At 39.5% G+C, this 21,925-nt stretch overlaps 1 protein-coding gene across 5 annotated transcripts in view; it reads left to right on the top strand.

Annotated features, from left to right (window-relative positions):
* The window catches only part of NTRK2 (neurotrophic receptor tyrosine kinase 2), a 272,799-nt gene that overhangs the window by 13,934 nt on the left and 236,940 nt on the right, over positions 1–21,925 (top strand). For all 5 annotated transcript variants that reach the window (XR_012159057.2, XM_073345037.2, XM_073345042.2 and 2 more), the window contains exons 3-6: positions 10,425–10,499; positions 10,787–10,858; positions 15,990–16,058; positions 20,564–20,721. Coding sequence is in view for 4 of the 5 variants with exons in the window: in XM_073345037.2 (XP_073201138.1) it covers positions 10,425–10,499; positions 10,787–10,858; positions 15,990–16,058; positions 20,564–20,721 (374 nt within the window). In the remaining variant the exon portion in view is untranslated. The remainder of the gene's footprint in view (positions 1–10,424; positions 10,500–10,786; positions 10,859–15,989; positions 16,059–20,563; positions 20,722–21,925) is intronic.

The following is a 21,925-nucleotide window of genomic DNA, read 5'->3' as shown; positions in this document are numbered from 1 at the left end:
ATTCCATATGCTAGTGAGCAGGTAGAAAGGCAATGGTACAAAACTATTTTAGGTCAAGTGACCCTGTCTCTGAACTGCAGTTTGGTAATCCAAGGGTGTAATTATATATTTTCCGGTGTTCTATTTGTTTTATTACCATATCTAAAGACAGACTGTATAATATTTTGAAACCAGTCTATTTGTTATTATTTATTTGATTTAGAATTAATTATGACAGCATGCCTGGCACTGCACAGGACACAGTTTGCAGTACATAGCTTACTACCTGTAAAGTCTAGAAGAAAGATAAAACACACTGGGTGACCCTGAGGAAGCAGTAACTGTATAAAATTAATGTTATATTCTTAATCAGGTTACTGAGCCTAGTTTTGTGGTGTAGCTGCATGGGAGAGTGATACATCTTACCTTACTCCTGTTTGCTCTTTTATGACTAAAAGGCTGCCTAGATCCTACAATTTATTCTATTCATAGTCAATGGGACTCTGTGTAGACTCAGGAGTCCATTCACACAGAATAGGTTTCAGGCTTGGGGCTCAACTCTAGTGGTTATTCACAAATGTTCAGAAAGGTTATTTTAGCTCCTTTTCCATCTTTGTCACACTTTTTTGTATCCCTCTTAGTCCTCAGCAAAAGTTGCTGTCAGGGTGTTTGTTTGTTTTTTTTAAATTGAAGTTAGATTTCAACCCATTTGTTGATAACCATTCAATTTAAAGCTGCTCTTTCACCTATTTTAAAAGCAACTATTTTATTTATTAAAATGAAAACAAGCTGCAGGCAATAGATCTGGGGCCACATCCTGCCCTCAGATTCCCACATATATCTTAGAACATAATTTAGATCATATTGCTTAATACTACCGTACAGCCAGATCCTGGAAACGGGTGCACAGCCAGAGCCATTAGGCTGCATGCTCAGAATAGTGCCATTGGTACAGATTCTTTAGTCCTAAACTATGGTAGCTTCTACTGCCACAACAATCTACTATTAGTTCTAGCAGCAGCTCTTCATATTTCTGTGCCTGTCACAACCCTTGCTATCAGATGAGATTTCATAGGTTGGGGGTAGCTATCATTCACCAATTTCAAAGATAAAATGACTGAGAGCTTGTACAAGGTCACTACCCGTCGGCTGACTTGGGACTGGAACCCAAAGGTCTAATAGAGTCAAGTCTCTTCCTGTTTTTTACACAGTCTTTCAGAAGGAGTATGTCAAATTAGGTGCTTGTGTAACGAAAACTAACTGTGTGTGCTTCTGTGTCATCCTCTCGCAACTAATCACATTTAGAGGTTAATAACTCTGCTACTACTTCTGTGATAAGAGAGTCTGTTCTTTAGTTCAAGCAACAGAAACCCGTGCTTTTACCTCCAGAGGTTCAGTCCTCTGCAGATGGCTCAAACAGAGATAATATTACATTTGGTGGTGCTGTCTGTAACTACTGGGCCACAATCTGCTCCCAGGGCCAGGAATAGAGAAGCCAAGAATCCCAATGCCCAGTGCTGTCTTACAAATACTTGTGTGACCCACTCACAATGTGTGTTGTGTCTCCTTCTGTGGGGTGGTCCACATATAAGGTAACAGAATGTCTTACCTTACTGGTTACTCCTATAGCTGAAATAGATTGGGTTGTGGTATGGATTTGAAGGATGTGTGTGCAAACCCTCTTAATACTAAGAGTTAGGATAAGGACACTGACTCATTCTGGGAGTGATTTTATATCGCAAAATATTTGTATGTAAAAATGAATTTAGATGTTGTGCTAATATTTGTTTTTCGTTATTGTAGCATTTTTATTTTTTGTAATTGGCTAATAGGAGTGGTCCCTTTAAGAACAAGATGTGACAGATTTAGTTTGTGTGTGACTGACAGCACTGTGTGGGAGATTTTGCCTGTCCGTCCAACAGAGTGGAAGATCCTGCCTGTGCAAGCTCAGAAAGATCAGAATGTTATTAAATAAACTCTCCAAAAAGTAAGCCTCATTACTGAAAAATATACAATTAACACTTTTGGGAGACAAGATGCCTGTGGGCATTGTTAATGAGCTATAGAGCCTTTCATCTGAAGGTCACCAATTTGAATCCATCCCAACTCTGCCAGGATTAAAAGTTGTTCCCATCTAATGGCTTGTTTACACTACAGACTTTTGCTAATGCAACTTACATCAGCATAAAGCCACCACAATTAGTATATCGCTTGTGCATGTGCATACTTGGCTTCTTGCATCAACGTTGTGTGTACTGACCAAGAGCATGGGCGGTGGCATGTCTATGGCTCAGCGCGAGATCAACTCTTGGCCTCCCTGGACTTTTGATACGCCTGATGTAGTTCCTTTGCTTTCACAGAGCACTGTGACTGGTCTCCGTTGTATCCCTTCTCCTGCATCCCCTGTGCAATTTGCTCAGAGAGGTCCATGTTTCTATGGCTGGTCTGTAGCTATGCTTACACAGCATCTTTTCCCCACGGGCCCAGGAGAGCCAATATCTCCTGTCTGCTCCAAGCCAGAGCGCATCTGGAGTGTGTAGCTAGCATGGTCAGCTGGGCAGTTGCACACAGCAATGGAGAGCTGCTAGGTGTGCTCGCCAAGACGGATAATTAAGGCATTTCAAAAAGTTGCTGGATTTTAAAGGTGGGGGGTGGGGTTTCTGGTCTCCATGACCCCTGAGCAGTGGAGTTCATAATTGTGACTAGACGGGTCAGTGTTGTGCATTGTGTGATAGCTGCTGGAGTACTGTTAGGGTTGATATAGGTAATGCATTCTCTACATTTGCACTCACATCTACATCTGCTGTGGCTCAGTGCTGCTTGGGGAGAGGGCATTACTATGTTGGCGTAATGGAAAGCTTACATCAGTGGGAGACCAATTTAAGTGTAGACACATGCACGACTAGGTGGACACAAGGCAGCTTATGTCTACCTAACTTTGTTGAGTAGACCAGGCCAAAGAGATGTTTGGTAGACCCTCAGTGAGGTGATGTGGTGGCTCCTACGTCACAAACTCACTTCTGTGTGTTGCACTACCCTGTAAGCTCTACAGGTCATGGGCAGTCTCTTGCTATGTGTTTGTACAGAGTCGAGCACAATGGGGTCCCAATCTCAGCAGGGTCCTCTAGTGAGAGCTCCTGTAATGGCGATCAAACTCACTGTACTCACTAAAGATTTGTCAAGTTGGCAGTGCTGTAAAGCTGCCACACTCACAGTGGGGACGAGCAGGGGGAGTTCAAACATCAGAAGACAGACCAAAGTACGTGGTTTAATCTTTTTTTTTTTTTTTTTTAAGCCTTATGATTTTTATGTCAGTCTCATGATTTTGGGGCGGTTTCTGACTCATGATCTTTGAACTTCTGAGGCTGGCAGTACTGGTGTGCACAATAAAATCCCATTGTTTTTCTTAGGGTTTTCTTTTATTTATTTAGATTAATACAGAACATAAATCATGCCAGTCCAGGGTCTAAGGCACCTTTGTCCTATATTAATAATACAAGTCGACTAACAAAGACAGAACTAGAGGATCTTCCCAAAATCAAGAAGCGGGGGTGGAATAACTCCGCCAGCCAGAGATATGAACTGTAAATGGATATATCTCAACCCTAATGCACCCTTTCCTCTCGAAAAGACTGGGAAAAGGGATTAGATATGCAGTATGCTCTGATGGTTAAAAAACATGGGCTATGTTGGACCGTATGGGGAGTAGAATGAGTTCCAAAGCTCAGGTGTCTCAGATGAAGATATACAAACACACAAAGTTCTTTTTTGTTCTGTAATATTCATAATCTGTCCTTTTGGTATCAGCAAATAGTGAGAGAATGCTCCGTAGGCGACACTTCCTAATAAAGGATTTGCCCAAAATCTTAAAAATGTATATATAAACAATAGCATGCTTTGAATATTTTGTCAATAATGTATTACAGTATTTGATGGCAGAATTTGTTGACCCCTAATATCAAGGCCTAATCACATTTCACTGTTTGTATCCTTAGTTTTTTAAAATAGTTTAATTTTCAGAATTTTCTACGTACTCTGTGCAAATATGGTAACCTGACAATAGACAGGGATACATGGGAAGAGTATTTAGATAAGAGTCTCATCTATCTAGGGGCTTGTCTATGCGGTGCCTTAATGTGCACCAGCAGGGATGTAAATTCTAACACATTTTAGTGTGTTGTGCACTAACTGGCATCTGTGGACCGGGCTGGTACACACTAAAAGTTCCCTAGTGTTCATTAATGTAGTTCCATTTCAAACAGTGCTACATCAACATGTACTAAGGCACATATAGTGCATGCCAGCAGGGTCTACTCGGGCCAGTTAGTGCACGACACGCTGGTACTCATTAGAATTTACACCCCTGCTGGTAGGGGCATGAAGGGCACTATATAGACAAGTGTTTAGGGTTATGTACCAGTGCCCATTACGCCACAAAGTAAACTAGATTGGCTATAGCAAAATCCATAGTGGGCTTATTTGAGCCTCTGGCTTTTCTCCCTTTTGAGATTGTAGAAAGTTCTGCTAGGGGTTAGAGGTTTTGTTTCTTGAGATATGGGGTGGTCGGTGTAGTGAATTCTAGTTCTGTTGCTAACATTGCTGTCAATTAGAAGACACTCCTAGAAATACATTAGAGCAGGATCAAGTCTGTATATCTGTAGAGGACCTGCTATCTGTCTGTCTGTCTGTCCATGTATTTAAACTATGATAAATGTCATGGTATGGGAGCATCTTCCAGGGATTATATCTAATTAGGAGTCTGATCCTGCACTTAGAGATTCCCTGTTTGAGTAAGAGTTGCATTATTGGGCCCTAGATGCATAGCCGTTCCTAGGGTATGGTGAATGGGGGTGACTGCTCTGGGCCCCACGCTTTGGGGGGCACTGCAGGCTGTCATGATTGGCCGGCGCGGTCGTCCTGGAAGTGATGGGTCGGTCCTGGAAGTGACAAATCTGTCACTTCCGCCCTGGGCCCTGCACCCTCCTTAGGGACAGCCCTGCCTAGATGAGTCTGAAACTTGAAAATTTTGATATACAAGGTTCATACAAATATTTCTTCATTTTCAATCTATGTGAGTTCACACCCCCTTAGTCTTGTTTTAGAGTCCTGGCTTCCAAGGAACTCAACATGCAATTCATTTGAAAGTGCCAAATTTAATCTGGTGTGTCATATCTGCACATTTTGCATGATTTTCATGTATACTCATAAATCAGCCCAGATTTGCTGAAAAGGTTTATAAACCTTAGCAAACCTTCTGATGAACCTTGTCTGACATTTAAGTTGGTAACAAAATACAACATTGGGGAGCTTTGCATGGTTTAACATTTCATACCTATCTATTGCTAATGCATTCTTCTAGCACAGACTAGGAATATATTTGACCCGCCAGTCTATGATGAGGTTCATCTAGTCTCGTTCAAGGTCTGGAGTGCTCTGCTCTTCTCCCCAAAGGACTGGAGAAAAAATAACCTGTGGTGAAAGTTCTCCTGTAGCCCAGAAACTCGTCGCTGACTGTTCACCAGGGAATATTTGTTCATTTTATTTTCAAAACTTTCCCCCAGCAGTATGAACCAAAGCTTGCTGGTTTTTTTTCTTTATTTCTTTCTTTCGTGTTAGGAAGTATGTTTCCCATAAAAGGTATTTTTTGGCAGCAGAAATACTGCTGGAGCTGAATTACAGTATAATTCCCTCATATCTAATTAGTTAATATTAGTACACTTCTGGTTTTAAAAAATATCCTTGCAGCTCCAAACAGAGGGGTGTAATTTAAATTACATTTGTCCAGAGAAAATGGAATAAATCAAATAAATTAAGGGGACATACTTCAGCTAACCAAATGTTTTCAGACTTAGGAAAGGAATATGAACATATCACATTTGAAAATTTAGAATGAATCCTTTTTTTTCTGAATTGTTCAAATACAAAAGAGTCCAAATTATTTTAAAGAATGAAAAATATATTGTTTTCATGTTCACATAATTTAGACATGGGTTCTGCTGATTTTCTGCAGTTTTTCCCAAACGTTTCACCTTTGTGCTGAGCAGAAGTAGGTTATGTTCCAGTTCAAAAGGAAAATCTTTGAAAAAGTTACAAGTCTTTGAACATAAGATTTAAAATGGGCTTACAATAGTGAGGTATGAGTATGTGATATTATACAATTTGAATTGTGTTGAGGTGAACAACTTGATGTGGATTGAAGTATGAAATCAGTATGAAATGCGATTCTGAATGTCTATCAGAATTAATAGGCCTTATAATGGCCATGGGGAGATGAAATTAGAGGTCTGGAAGCAACTATTGTTAACTGATAAATCATTCAAGTAGGAGAGAGATTTGGTGTAGTAGTAGGTCCAAGGAAAAGTGTTGCTGACTGCTGAGGATTCAATTTGGAGCTGTAATTGGTATATGTGTTCTGATTGGTTAATATCTTTCCAAACCTCAATATTGTTATATTGTGCTGCAGTGTACAGTGGGAGCTTCTGTCTTATCACATGGCTTCAGCCAGTCATGGAGTATGGATATTTTTCTTGTATGTTGCACTAAAAATGTTCATTTAAGAGAAAGGATGAGTATTCTTAAGGCCAGGCAAACATATTACATTTCTCAACATTGCCCACTGAAAGTCAGAGCTTTTAGGAGTATTAATGTAAAATGATAAGTAGCATCAAGGTAGAGTAGTTGTGAAGGTGGTAAAAATAGTTTCCAGTCAGATAAGAGCTTTTATCTCAAACCTCTCTCTGGCTTAAACAAAGGATTATCTTACTCACTTCCCCTCCTAGTATATGTGCTACAGTAGCCGTATCTCTGTCTTTCTCTCAGCTATGAAATAGCTTTAAAGATTTAATCAAATAAAGTGTTAAGCAAAAGATAAAATGGGTAGTAAGAAGATACAATCTGTTTGTGGTAAGATACAACTGTCTATTTTCCTCTCTTAGGACTTCATAAGACTTCATTTGCTTTTCTATGATGACCTGTGTTAAGGGTGTTGTGTAAAAAGAAACTGTACTGCAGTGGTTGCTTTGACAGGAATTCTGGTTAACACAGCCTGAATTTGTCCTGCAGCTCCAACCTCATGCGTGCAGTTGTGGCAACTCCTCCACTCTTTTCAGTTCAGGTGGCAGGGGGGTAGGGCCATAGCCCAGCTCTCTTGGAAAGTGCAGTGGCTTGACCTTCTCCAAGGGGCAATTATTGTTATTACCATAGTACCTAGGAGCCCTAGTCATAGACCAGGACGCATCGTCCTAGGTGTTATACAAACACAGAACAAAGACAGTCCCTGCCCCAGAGCTTACAGTCTAAGTTTGTGCGAGTCGGCTCCTTTTGACCGCATACTTCTCATCGAACCTAAAATTTGTCCCCTCATTTCAAGGGTGCTGGAACAATTTGTATAGTAGGGGTGCTGAAAGCCGTTGAACCAAACTGTAACTCTGTTTATGATGAAAACCATGTCAAGCCAGGGAGTGCAGCAGCCATGCCTAATTCCAGGAGCCATGCCTCATTTTGTTCTGTAAAGGAAATATACTGTTAGATTATATTGTTGATTTTATGTATTGTGCATTTAAGGCCAGATCTTTGGCTGGTGTAAAGGATTCACTTCAGTGGACCAAAGCTGATTTACATGTGCTGATTAAGTTCCAGTTATGTCAGAGTTCTACACATTCTCATACTGGGAGGTGCTGATGGAATAAATGAAAGTTTTATGATTAGAATTAGAATGGCTGATTTTTACGATGTGTTCTGTGGTATTGTAGAGTTACATAAGTGTCTGTAGAGACTAAACTTTGTTGCAAGCTTGATCTTCATCTAAAATTGGTTGACCCATCTCTCTTACCCTGATTCTATGTCCTTTCTGGTTCCCCCTTCCATGCATCTGCATACATCTTCCTAAACTCCTGTCCCTTTACATTTCTCCCCAGTCTTCTCCAAGTCTAACTATGGTACTAATTATTGATTGAACACTGACCACATAATAGGGTACGTGGCTCTGAAACCTCACAGCCATATTCTCTACACCTAGAATTGAGCAGCAGGTTGTGATGTTTTGCTCAGGCCACCCAGAACTGATTTGTGCAGGAAATAGCCCAACTTGATTATCATGCACATTGTGTAAAGAGTTGTCACTTTGGATGGGCTATCACCAGCAGGAGAGTGAATTTGTGTGGGGGGGTGGAGGGTGAGAAAACCTGGATTTGTGCTGGAAATGGCCCAACTTGATGATCACTTTAGATAAGCTATTACCAGCAGGACAGTGGGGTGGGAGGAGGTATTGTTTCATATTCTCTGTGTATATATAAAGTCTGCTGCAGTTTCCACGGTATGCATCCGATGAAGTGAGCTGTAGCTCACGAAAGCTCATGCTCAAATAAATTGGTTAGTCTCTAAGGTGCCACAAGTACTCCTCTTCTTTTTGTGAGTCACTGTGTTACTGCTTTGCCTCACCAAGAATGGGCTTTGCTGCTGCTAAGCTGTGTGTTAGCTCTCTGGCACACCAGTTCATCTGCCTTACCAGCAAACTCTTCAGGCCTCTGCCAGTCTAATCCTTGTCCATGCTGGTAACAACCAGTGAACCCCAGTCCCCCAAGTTCCCTCTCACTGGACACTCACAGAAGTTATTAAGTTCTCTGCCTCCAAAGAGACAGAGCACATGACAACCTGTGAGGTTATCTGAAGATTTACACTTCTCTTCAATATAACAGCACTGAGAAATGTTCTTGTAATAAAACAATAAGTTTTATTAACAAACAGGGTTTAAATGATTTCAAATGAGAGTGAAAGAGAGATGAAAGGTTACAAAGAAAACAAAATGTGCTTTCTAGTGACTAAAACTTAACTTTAGCAAGTTACAATCTGTGTCTAAGCAACTTTCTCATCTACAATCAGTTCTCAGAGAGTTCCACCACCTGGGTTGAAGGACCCACTTTTCTCAGTTTTCAAGGCCTCTTTTCTCCCTCAGGTGAGGATGCAAAATGGCTTTCTATTTCTGCCTGTATTTCCCAAAGTCCATTGTCTCTGTTTCAAAAGCCAGGAAGGCTTCCTGGGGGTACAGCTTCCATCCCCCATCGTGGTTCTTAAGTGGTCATTTCCCCCACTTGCCAGTTTGATGGCTTTGTTTACCTTATATGTAAATGTACTTTCATTGTTTCTGGCCTCGCCTCGCTCAATTTACAATGGAGACACAGTCAAGCAGGTTAAACAACATTCCTTTGTCTAGAACAGGCTGGGATTATGCACCGCTTGCCAACCATATTTTAAGAACATATTTTCCAGCACACATCTATTATTCTCCATACACCACCATGCAAACATCCCACAATAATACTATCCATTTGCATATAACACCTTACATGCTGCCTTTTAGATACAGATCATGACTACAGTGTGTTGAGGCGATGAGTGTGTCGGGTCTGATGTGAGTTAAGGTATGATGTGCCCTCTGCCAGTTGGCATTGAGGGGCTTCCAAAGTCACACAGGTAGAGGAAGATTCTAAATGACATCCCCTGTCATGCTTGAAAACAGTTTAACAGAGAATGGGGAAGATCTGCCTGATGGCTCTCAAATGGGAGGATTTCATTATCCATCATCTTTAATATGTTATTTCATTGTTTTTGGATTGGCCCCTAATGAGTTTCGAGAGTTTAAATCAGATTGGTTTATAAAATCCGTGGGATAACAAGGTTATGTAAGGAACTCTGTATTCTTTTATTATTTTACAATGGCTTCACTGTATTACTCTTATCCCAAGAAATTCTGCAAAGCCATCACTGTCATTTGATGCTCATATCTGCTACATTGGTGACACATAAAGAGGTTCCTGGTGCATAGTGGGGTTGGCTGATGTTTTTGATCTATCATGATGCTTTCTCCTTCTGTTGTATTATGTTCAGCTGGGGCCCATTGTATGCATAATACAACCAAGAATGATTAGTTTGTTTGTCTTCCGATTGTAGTATGGTGTAAATAAATCTCCAACTAAGGGGCAGGGAGAAAAACAGCTTAATGAGTGATGATGTTAAGTGTATCTAGTATTAATAAACTAGGGCCAGACTCTACTTGTGCACAATTTACACCAGTTGAGGGTCTGGCCTTCTTGTTATGCAAAAGTAATGAGCCAGAAAAGAGCAGGTTTCAGAGAAAGTGGCATTATAAAGAAATTTTGTTTATTATCTGCTCAGTGTGAAGACCTCCCTCTCTGTGCAAGATTGTTTCCCCTGAGTAAAAATTACCATAAATGTTCTGCAACAAGGCATCTAGTTAAATACTTGGGAAGGTGGCAAGAAGTATTTAGCTCTGCAGACACATGATTCCGTGTTGACTGAAGTTGGTCAGAAACCTTCATTACTTTTTATATTTCACCTATCAACAGTGCCTGAGACAATCTAAATAACAGGAACAGGTAAAGAAGCTGCTTTCTTCACTTGCTTTCTCTGTCTTTTTTTTTCTATAGTTACATCGCAAACCAGCGGAAATTAGAAAGTATCAATAACAATGAAGTTGGACTTTATGTTGGACTGAAAAATCTGTGAGTATCTGATTTACTATTTTTGTTTAACATTAATATTTGTAGTTTCTCTTACAATAGGATTTATAGGCCCCAGTCAATGAGCAGGGCCTTATTGCCCTGGGCACAATACAAATATGAATTAAAAAAAGACAGTCGTTGCCCCAAAGAGGTTACAATTTAATTAATTACAAATGATTTGGGTTAATTGTAATCCCAAATCTTATTCTAACCATTATTATTATTTATTAATCAATTTTATTTTAACTGACCAACACTAACAATTTTAACATTATATGTTTTCACAGAACCGTGGTGGATTCAGGCTTAAAGTTTGTGTCCCGTCAGGCATTTCTGAAAAACACCAACCTGCAGTACATGTGAGTCAGAACAGCTCATGTCTTGTAGGTCAGAATTACCCAGAGCTTATTACTTCCCTTCCCTTTCTTCTCATTCTCCTGGTATAAAGTGTTTTAAAGAAGGAGGTGTTTAAGGATCTTTTGCTAATAACTTTGGCATAAAAGTGGAACTGTATTATAAGCAAGTGGTGCGGGGGCAACCTGTTAATTTTGTTGTGCTGGATCATTTCTGCTTTGGACTTGGCAAAGGATGAGTAGTCCAGAGTCCTCTGTGAAAACAACTCAGAAAAATGACCAGCTCAGTTTCTTCTGTTTTTGTTGGTTTGCTTACATGTCCCTGAAGAAGATAGGTGCCTCTCAGTTTGGGCTTGTCTACACAGAGTGTTAGTCCGCACTAAAGGGGTGTAAATTCTAACTGGCCCATGTGGATTCTGCTGTGGTACACTAAAAGTTCCCTGGTGAACATTAATGTAATACTGTGTGGGACCACATTAACACACACTAAGGGGTTTTTAGCACATGCTACATGGACCAGTTAGTGTGCGATATGCTGGTGAGTAGAATTTACACCCCCCACCCTCCGGTGCAGACCTATGCACAGTGTAGACAAGCCCTTTGAGAAACATAGAACTGAACTCACTCCTACTTCTCATATTTAGGATTGTGGTCTCAATTCCTCAAGGTGCTGAAATGAGCAGCGGGGGTTTAGCACATTACATGAACTCTAGTTCAGGAAAGCATTCAAGTAAGTGCGTAAGCCTATCACTATTCAGCAAAGCTCTTAAGCACCTTCTTAACTTTAGGCATGTGTATGAGTGAATCAATGAGACTTAAGCACAGGTATTAAGTTAAGCAGGTGCTTGATTAAGTGCTTTGTGTAATAGAGATGGATTGCTGCATTGGGGCCAGGACTGGGTGCGATTATACTACAATAAATTCCCTTTCTGCAATTTTGTTTTCCAAGAAAAATATGTCATAGGAGGATAAAATTAATAGTAATTTAACCAAAAACATATGATATCTCAATTTGCTGGTAGCAGTAGTAGGCTGTTACCCCTTATGTGGCCAAACTATGAGAGGGAGAAGGAACACACATTTTACAGGCATGTTAAATTATTTCATCTAGTCATTAATAAAACAAATTGCTTTGACCAGAGCCATACCAATGCAAAACCATAGAAATACCATATAAAGAGCTACGGTTGGGTATATACTTGCTTTTCCTGTGACAATTGGTCATTAAATTATGATTTCCTTCTGAGCAGTGATACAATAGGGATTAGTAATCTTTCCAAACATATAAAATGGCTGGGTAAGACTGAAAATGATTACTTAGTGCCACTTGTTATGTTTACCATAGATGAGCCAAAGTGATAACGCAATTAGTATGAAGGTAGTTCTGCCTAGGCCTTTGGATTTATTATTTCTGTAGAAAAATTCATTTGTTTATTCTTTACATGATTTCTTAATGATTTTAAAAAATCTGCCCAAAAAGCCTGTTGTTTCAATGTCTGGGACCATTGAAATCAGTGGCAACGCTCCTGTTGACGTCACTGGGAGCAGGGTGGACCCTGAGATGTGGTCTGGGCAATGAAAACTGTGAAAAACTGAAATCAGTCATGTTTAATTAATAGTAACCTTCTCAGCAAAATACAAAGGAAAATCTTACATTTCATTTTAAAGCAAAAGTTTATGTTTAGCCATTTGGAGCTTATTGGGATTTTTTTTACATACAAATATTCTTATGAAGATTAATGCTAATTGTAAGAACTTTAATTTTGCTAATGAAAATATTATGGCTGTAATCCTCTCACAGGAGAAATCTTTAATGCAGTCACAAGGCTTCACTAAAAAATAAACACTGTATTCTTACAACATAAATAATAATAGCATATAATAATATCAGATGCTAATGAATCTACTAACACGCAGCTATTCAAATGCTTTTTGGCATCTACTTATTTTCTGGGCCAAACCTTTGTAGCCAAAATGCCTTTCAACAACTGATGTACGATCATAGAATACCAGGGTTGGAAGGGACCTCAGGAGGTCATCTAGTCCAACCCCCTGGTCAAAGCAGGACCAATCCCCAGTTTTTGCCCCAGATACCAAATGGCCCCCTCAAGGATTGAACTCACAATCCTGGGTTTAGCAGGCCAATGCTCAAACCACTGAGCTATCCCTCCCCCCTGAGCTATCCCTCCCCCGCAAAATTTTGGCCCAGATCCCTAAATGGCCCCCTCAAGGATTGAACTCACAACCCTGGGTTTAGCAGGCCAATGCTCAAACCACTAAGGTTCAGTAATAATGTAAACAACAGAAAGTGAAATGCTCCAATAGATATCACTTAAATGTAATTAAGAGCCTTGCTAGTTTAATTCTGGTATTCTCATTGACCTTAGACTCAAATTACTCAACAATCACCTTTAAAAGCTATTAAACAGAACTGTTGTAGCAATGCTGTAATTCATAAACTCAGCAGCAGTAACAATGTTTTTTTTAATAGACCTGTTTAATGCACTTCCTTTACATTATATTAGTACCTTTAAATGTAGCAATAAAGGTCACAAGTAGTGAATATTTACTAAAACATTAAAAAGCCATTGTCATGTACCAAGAATGTGCATAATTGTATACATTTTATATATTCAAATCTACTTTGATGTTTTTAGTGTGCTATCACCGTGGTAGCCGAGTGCTGTGGGCTTGACTAGATTAAGAAGAGAGATCTACATTACCTATATATCTAACCCTGACCTAACTACAGCCTTTCTCCTTTTCCCCGTTGTGTAAATACAGGCTAACAATTTTTATCTTGATATAGCTGGTTGAGATTGGCCTCAGGCTCCTCGCTAGAGTCGACCTTGAACAGCTAAATCAAAGTTAACTGTGCTAACTTGTATCTACAGTAGGGAACAGTTTGTGGTTAGGTTGGGATTAGCTAGCACATGTTTAGTAACAGGGACTGGGGAGTTGATCTGATTTTTTTTTTTTAATCACAGTCTAAATGTGCAGTACAAGGGTTTTTTGTGTGTGTTTTTGTGATCAAATGAGAAACGGATCCGAAGTAGAGTGCATGAAGCTGGTTTAACCCTACTTTTGCCTCCCCTCCCTCATCTTCTCTTTACTTCCCAAGCTGTTGAGCAGAGCTTGGCTGTAGCTCAGGATCTAGGCCCTTAACTCTAAGTTAACAAAGTCTTATGTGTATATATACTTACTGTTGTGGATGCTAGCCATAATAATTCTTTACTATGATATTGAACTAAGGAGTTAACTTATAATTACCGTTCCAGAAAAAAACAACTGTGTCTTTACCAACCATCTAGTAACCCTGGTCTATGCCTATTCACTTACTGTGGATTGAATGGACCAAAGCAGAGATTTTAGTAATCAATATAAAGTGCTCAGTTTATGGAAAATATATATAACAATAAATATACTGACATAATATAGTTCAAGATGATATATATAACATAGGGCTCAAGAATTTCAATTGAATTACATGCCAGTTTGAAAAATCTGAAGGCCCTTAACTGCACAGAAGAAAAGACTAGTCATAAAGCCCTAAATGTGTCAGCCCATAACCAAGAATGCAGTTGAGCATTTTTGTTATTGTTTTCCATAAATACAGTGAGCCTTATTCTGATCTTATGTGCACTGGCATAAGTCAGAAGTAACTCCACTTAAGCTACTTGGCTGGTGTAAGCGAAAGGAGAGTCAGGCCCATGGAGTTTCTTATCATTTTTCAAAATTGTGTTTCATAAAGATGGCGTAATCCTTGCTCCTGTGAGTAGCCTCACTTAAATCAGTGGGCCAGATTCTCCTCAGCCTTGCACCTTACCTAGTAATTTACACCTGTGCAAAGTGACAGTTTGGTAAGGTAGCATGTTACCCCCGCCCCCCCATTTCACAGGTGTAAATGGCTATGTAAGGTGCAAGGCAGTGGAGGATCAGGCCCACTGATTTGACTGAGTTAAGTACTATTCATATAGGCATGGCTCGCAGTACTGGGCCCTAAAGCACTGGGTCACCTAACCTCCAGTCTCCTAACACAGAGTTTGTCTAGCTCATGGAAAGAAGTTAAGGTTAGGTCAGGGTTAGCTAACATGTGGTAGCTAATTCTTACCTACCCACAACATCTTCCCTGGTGTAGATGCAAATTACACCTTTAGCCTTGATTTATCTGGACAAGATCAAATCTAGGGAGGGCTAAGGCAGACCATGACCAATTAAATCAAGGTTAAAGGTGTAACTACATTAATCCATGGTTTAAGTGCAGATTTCAATGCAACATTAACAATGGAACCCCTCTCGTGCCTTCGTAATACTGTATAAAATGCATATGGTATTTTGGCTCATAATACTAATTTGCACTGGGCTGTTGGCAGTGTTACAGTTTACTGTTGCTCTCTATACCATTAATTAGTGCACTGAAAGAACCACAAGAAAAAGTACCCCTTTTCTGATTTGTGGAGCAAAGGTGGAGAACATTTTTTTACAGGTTTGGGAGTGAGGCATTTCTGATTAAGATGAACATTTCTCTGACCTAAAAAACTTGAAAAGAACCTTTAAGTTAATTATATTTGGAAGCAGTAAATGCTTAATTGACATAAAACCCCCTAATGTTAGCATTTTACAATTTGCCTTTTGATCTCTCTCTTATTGCACACACGGTTTGAAAAGAGTAACTAAAAGGCTTATGTTGAGGATGTGTGCTAGCATGTGGTTGGGGTTAGATGAGCGCAGAGTGCAGTGCAGACTCAAAGAAGGTATGGGAAACACCCATTTTGCTTATGGATAAATAGGAATGTAACCAACATCTGGACTTTACACAGGTCCTTTTGAAATGAAATCCACTGTTTTTTCTGCATGGCTAGAAGTGTTGAAAGGTGAAAATTTTGTCCAGTGTTGAACTTGTTTATGAAGTTAGCCATCAAAACAAGGTGCATGTTGGATTACGAATCTTCAAAGCCATATTGGGCTATCAGAAGAATTTAGATCCCTATCCATCTCCTGTTGAACTCAGTGGAAGGAAACCCACAGATTTTCTTGGTGGTTAGATTGGGCTCAATTTTCAAAACAACACTGTTTCTATATTTTGGTTATGAAAACCAGAAATACTAATAAAATCTAATGTTCTGTTTTCTCACAGTAATTTCTCCAGAAACAAGCTCTCGAGTTTGTATAAGAAGACTTTCCGCCATCTGAATTTGTCTGATCTGTAAGTAGTGGTTTTTTTTAAATGAAGATTATTTGTGTGTTGGAAATAGAATAGCAGTCTGAGAGCTTTTAGGGCTTGATCCACTGAAGTCAATGGGTGCCACTGACTTTAGTGGGGCCAGAGTTTCATCCCGTGTCTTTAGAAAAGGTAAGTTGTCTTTGGATGATGACATTGTTTAAAAAAGGTATTAATTTAATGCAATACTGGAGCAAAACACCATGACATTTGCTTTCTCTCCAGTGCAACACAAATTAATCTGTGGATAAAACTTGCTTTTCCTCATCAGCTTTAAAATGTTCTATTCTGAAATAGTTTCACATGAAACTATTGTTTTTTGGATTAATGAAGGTGGAAGCCTGAAGTACCTTCTCTCTGTAGTATAGTAAAAAATTAACCACTTGCAGATCTTCATGTTAAGTGTTTTCCTCATTTTCTTGTATTTTACTGGCCTTGCAGCAGTTATGTGTTTGGCCATTCAACAATGATTTTCTTTTCCTGAAAACAAAATTGTTCTGAACTGAAATAGATTTTACATTACAAATATTCTATAGCCATGTGGTTAACATACATTTTGCTTATTCTGGTTGTTTAAACTATGCATCTGTATTCTAGGCTCTTTTAAGCAGGATGTATGTATATGTATTAACATAGAACTTTCTCATATTTAATCATAAGTGAAAAAAGAGCCATACAATACTTCTGGTGTAGTAATTATTGGTATTCCTGGTTATAGGTTGGGTTAACTTACACACAGAAGAGGTTAAGTATTTGGGCCCTGGTATTTAGGGTTTGCTCCACTCAGTGTTGCAACACCTAACCACTTAAGGAGCCTGCAGGCCAGGGGAATTGTCAGTCACAAGGTAGGCATCCAGACTCCCCATACAATGCGTGGGGAATGTTAGGTGCCTAAAGAAGGGACTTTCAGAACCCAGTAAGCTGAACAGGTTGTTCTGAAATGGGAAGGTTTCTGGTTTCTAAGAGCTCAGTACAAGATCAGGGCCCTGGAGATATAAAGTAGACAAGTCAGAAATATTAGCCAAGAAGAATGTGTTGTAATCTCAGACATCTTTTGGAGTATGTTCTCATTTCAGTATAGGAAAAATGAAGTGCACAAATCCCTGGCACCAAAATGAGATTATGCCCCTTAGGTATGTTCTGCTGATGATTAAGGTAGTATAATCACTCTACAGTCCACAGAACTTCATTCACTGGAATTTTCTTTCATCATTTGGTAATCACTGAGCATTCAAATGGAAAGAATAGCTAGTTGCAAAATGCTTCCATTTGATCTGTTTTGTTAGGTATCTGTAATTTTTTCTAAAATCCCAAACACTCCTTACATTCCTCTCTCTGCACCTGTCCATCCAAAAAAAGGCACTTTTACCTGACATCTGGCACTTTCACCTCTATATTTGGTAGCTGATATCATTTCAGCTATAAAATAATGCTGTTTAAATTGGTGCACAGTATCTTAATGCACAAAGCAAGCTGTTGAAGCAAAAACATATTGTCTGGGGTTCTATTAGTGTTACTGAACAACTAGGAAAAGTTATGGAGCCATTTTTGCCCCCTGGATTTCACAAGTGTAACTGATAGCCTGATTTGGCTCAGGGTGACTGTGAAAAAGTACTGACTTCAATTCTAAGCCCAAATTCTGCAGGCATTTATGTCAATATATAGCTGAAATTACTCCACTGTATTAAATTGAATAACTTCAGTTTACACATGAGCTATACTGACCTCCTCTGGACCACTCTGTTATCAGGTGACCAATTTCTTAGAGGTGTCATGGTTGAACTGGGTTTTGAAAGGGATTTGAAGGTGCAAAAGGTAGTAATTTACAAGTTAGTTCAGTGAAATCACAGTGGATCATGTTGATCTTTTTGAAGATGTTAGTGTGATCCTGTGCAAAGGAAGAAGAGGGCTCAAGATTGGACTCTAGGAGGGAACTGAAGATTCTAAATAAGCAAGAGGGGTTGTGGGAATTCAGTTCAATGAAGGGTTTTGGGAATTCAATTCCATGCGGGTAGGAAAGTAGTGCTTATTGGCAAAGCGTCTGGCAGAAGTGGAGTAGGAGAGAATACATTTGTAATGTAATCACGGGATTTATGCCATCGGCATTCAACAGTTTGGGAGCAGGGACAGAGGAAATGGATGTTAAGAGTGAGCCAGAGTTAGGAAAAATGGAATAATACTACTTCCCTACCTCATAGCACATTGCAAGGATAAATGATTAATGTTTGCGGTGGTTAGATACTACAGTGCTGCGGGGCCACATAAGAAGGTAGAGAGACAGGATGTAGAGGTAAGACAGGTATTTGTAAAGGTGAGAAGGCATGTGGGAACAGGGATGGTGGGGAGAGAGGAGGATATAGAACTGGTAGTGGTAAAGTGGGGAGGACAGAATGGATGAAGGTGAGAGAGAAAAAGCAGGAAAGGTGGAAGAGACAGTGAGCTAGGGAAGAGGTAGGGTGTGCCTATTGGAAAAGCAGTGGGAAGACATGGTATCAATAGGACAGTAAAACTGTTGTTCAGTTGATCAGATAATAGGGTGGCAAATAGATTGACAAGTAAAGGAGATGATTGACATCGGTGAGAATCCAGAGAATGGAGGGAAAACTGAATATTGGAGGCGGGATCTGAAGAATAGAATGTTGCCCATAAATAGCTTGTGAGAAGTTTGCTTTAAATCTGACTTGTGGGTGTACTCTTGATAGAAGGCACTTGAATCAAAGTGTAAGTGAATGAAATTTCAGGCCAGGGTGAGCTGGAAGATGTTCTCCAAACTCTGGGGAGAAGGGAAACGAGAAGCCACTTTGAAAGGATTCTGCTTTTAAAACAAAATTGTAGCTGCAACTGCAGAATTACAGCAAATGAGATGAAAATGTTTAATTGCTACTCACTGAGCCAGGAAACGCATGGAAGGGACAATCATGCTTCTATTCCTCCCCTTTCTGCAGAATGTCACCATGGTTTGACTCCCATGGGAAATCAAATCACATTTAAAACAATGGAAGAAAACAGTTGCTTGGTTATTATTAACCAAAGCAGAGATTTTTAAAAATAAATTCTTATTCACACAAGTAGTGCCATTGAAATCAACTGGATGACTTGTGCTAATATAAATTATCCACAGAAGGTGTTGCAGCTCAGGTAGACAGACTCACGCTAGCTCTGCTTGAGCTAGTGTGCTAAAAATAGCTGTGTTGATGGTTTTAGCATGGATGGCAGCTTGGGCTAGCCATCTGAGTACAAACCCACTCAGAACCCTAGGTATGCACCCTGAGTTGACACCCCTGTTACCTCTGGCTACATTGCTATTTTTAGCATGCTAGCTCAAATAGAGCTAATGCATATCTATCTACCTGAGCCGGGAAGCACACTCCCAGCTGCAGTGTAGATGTACCTTATGTGTGAAACTTGGGGAAACATGTTACATTTCTGGGAAACTGACTCATAGGTTTGTCTTGATTTTCTACAAATTTGACATTTTAAATTGCTGCCTAATAATGAGAATGCAGCTTTTAATGCTTAAGGCAACAGATTTTGTGGGCAACAAGAATATAGCTTATGTGCATCATGGTCATTTGTGGAGTTTCATTACTCTTTTTATAATGAAATGTCTTTAGGGGTCACAAAGAAACCCTGACAAACATATCAGTTGGAACTCACCTGAGCTTTTGGGAGAAAAGGTGAAATCCTGGACCATTTCTGAGTCAGGCATCTGGATTGTCTCCATTATACTTCATGCAGGCTTATCACATTACACTGGGCTAAGGTTTTCATGAGTATTGAAATTAGAATCAGATAGGCTGGCTAAACTCTGATTGAAATTCCATATAGTGTGCTGTATAGCTGTGTGGTGTTTATACACTGAGTTACAGCCCTTTTTTTAGTTAGGTTCTGGTTGATATTAGTTAAAGCCTTTCACTGTGTCATCTTCCAGAGTCATATGGATGATTTCTTCTTAAAGGTGTGTGAAATTCTTGTTTACAACTAGAGTTGTTAAACTTTAATCATAATATGGGACTGAATGGGTCCACAAAGAGTCCACCACATACAGTGATGAAGTCTTTTCAGGAGTGTTCTTTATAAATCAGTAGACCAAAATCCACTATGGAACAGATTCTGATCTCCATGTAACTGGTAAAAATCCAAAATGATTTCATTGAAGAGAATAGAGTCACTCCAGATTTTCACGGGTGAAATTGAGATCAGAATCTGGCCCTGCGTGTGGTGTCTCAGATCGGTGATAAGCACCATGGACCAGATCTTCAGTTGGAGTAAATGGATTATAGCTCTGTTGACTTCAATGGAGATGTACCCATTTATACTATTGAGGATCTGGCTCCATAATTTTATTAAGCAAAGTATTTTGCTTCTAGGCTGCATTTGGAATGACATTTAAAAACAAACCTCAACAAAACAAAAAACCACACTGCAATGTTTCTAGGCAGATAATGTCAACTGATTTTTTTTTTTAAATTATTTCATTTTTGCTGCAGGATTCTAGTGGACAATCCATTCAAGTGTTCCTGTGATGTTATGTGGATCAAGATATTTCAGGAGACCAAGTTTTCTAACACAGAGACTCAGGATTTTTACTGCATAAATGACAACAACAAGAGGATACCCCTTTCGGACATGCAGATCCCCAACTGCGGTAATATAATTTAAAGTAAAACAGTTATGAAGTTAAGTTACTGCCAGGCAGGAAAAGCAAACATGCTTTCAGCTCTTGGCTTCAAGATGGTATATTTGCGGCTGTATGAAGTCTCAGGAGAAGGTCCCTCTGACTCTTTACACCTTGTGGATTAATATTGTGAGTTTGAGTTAGAATAGCTTTTTTTTAATCTTTTAAAATAAACTGTTGCTCAGAAATGAATCAGAACAAAATATCTAAATATAGAAATGGTATATATATTCATTAAATTGAAAAGGATGCTTTCAAGATGAACAGACCCAAAATGTTACCTACCTTAAAAATGTAATTTGTAGCTTTCACAGAATCCCTAGATTAATAGAATCTTTATTTTCCTTTAAAAATGAATGTTATTAGCATCGCATTTTCAAAACTCAGGCTATAAATTGTGCCTGTTTAAAAAGAAAACACACAAGCAAATAATTCTGTATTTTTCCATGTAGATCGAAGTAACTGTGTGCAAACAGAGTGAGGGAAACCCTGCAGAGTCCACTTTGTATGGGTTACATGAAGCAGACTCTGCAGGTTTCAGTTTGCAGCATTTGGCAAAATACCAATTTCCACCGGTTTGAGGAGAAATTGTATGATAATTCTCATCTCCTTGCTTCAGTTGCTTCCTTCCACAGGGTCCTGGAACAATTGTCAGGTAGTTTCACTTCTTACTAGTTGGAAAAAGTATTCCTTAGCTTCAGATCTAGTGGCAGGGGGAGCAGCTGGGCTTGATTCCTCTCCTGAGCACAATTGTTTCTGACTCAAATTGCAACTCACTAACAGATAGTAAGTTTCATTTTGTTTTTCTTGATGGGGAGAGAGAGAGCACAATGAAGCAAGCTTGGAGGAAAAGAAGGAAGGAGGGCAAGGCAACACACAGTGGATAGATTTGAGTGGGGAAAGAGGCAAAGAAGAGTGAATTGGAGGGGGGACGGGAAAAAGGTAGAAATAAACTTTTTCTTCCTTCTGTTGTATCTGCCCGCTGCAGCTCTAACCTTTCTGTGAGTGCTTCACAACACCAGACTGCTCTTCTTTTCAGCACTCCCAACTGGGGCTGAAACCCATAACTAGGGAGGAAAACGGGGTGGAAATCAGACGAATGCTCTGTTTCATATAGATACTGTTGAGTACATGCTCCTGTCATGGCAATGTGTGTCAAGCAGAGCAGAGAGCG

This window comes from Lepidochelys kempii, chromosome 5 (genome assembly GCF_965140285.1).
Source record: "Lepidochelys kempii isolate rLepKem1 chromosome 5, rLepKem1.hap1, whole genome shotgun sequence".
Taxonomy (NCBI): domain Eukaryota; kingdom Metazoa; phylum Chordata; order Testudines; family Cheloniidae; genus Lepidochelys; species Lepidochelys kempii.
The sequence above is the reverse complement of the archived record's forward strand: the minus strand, read 5'-3'. Positions and strand labels throughout refer to the sequence as shown.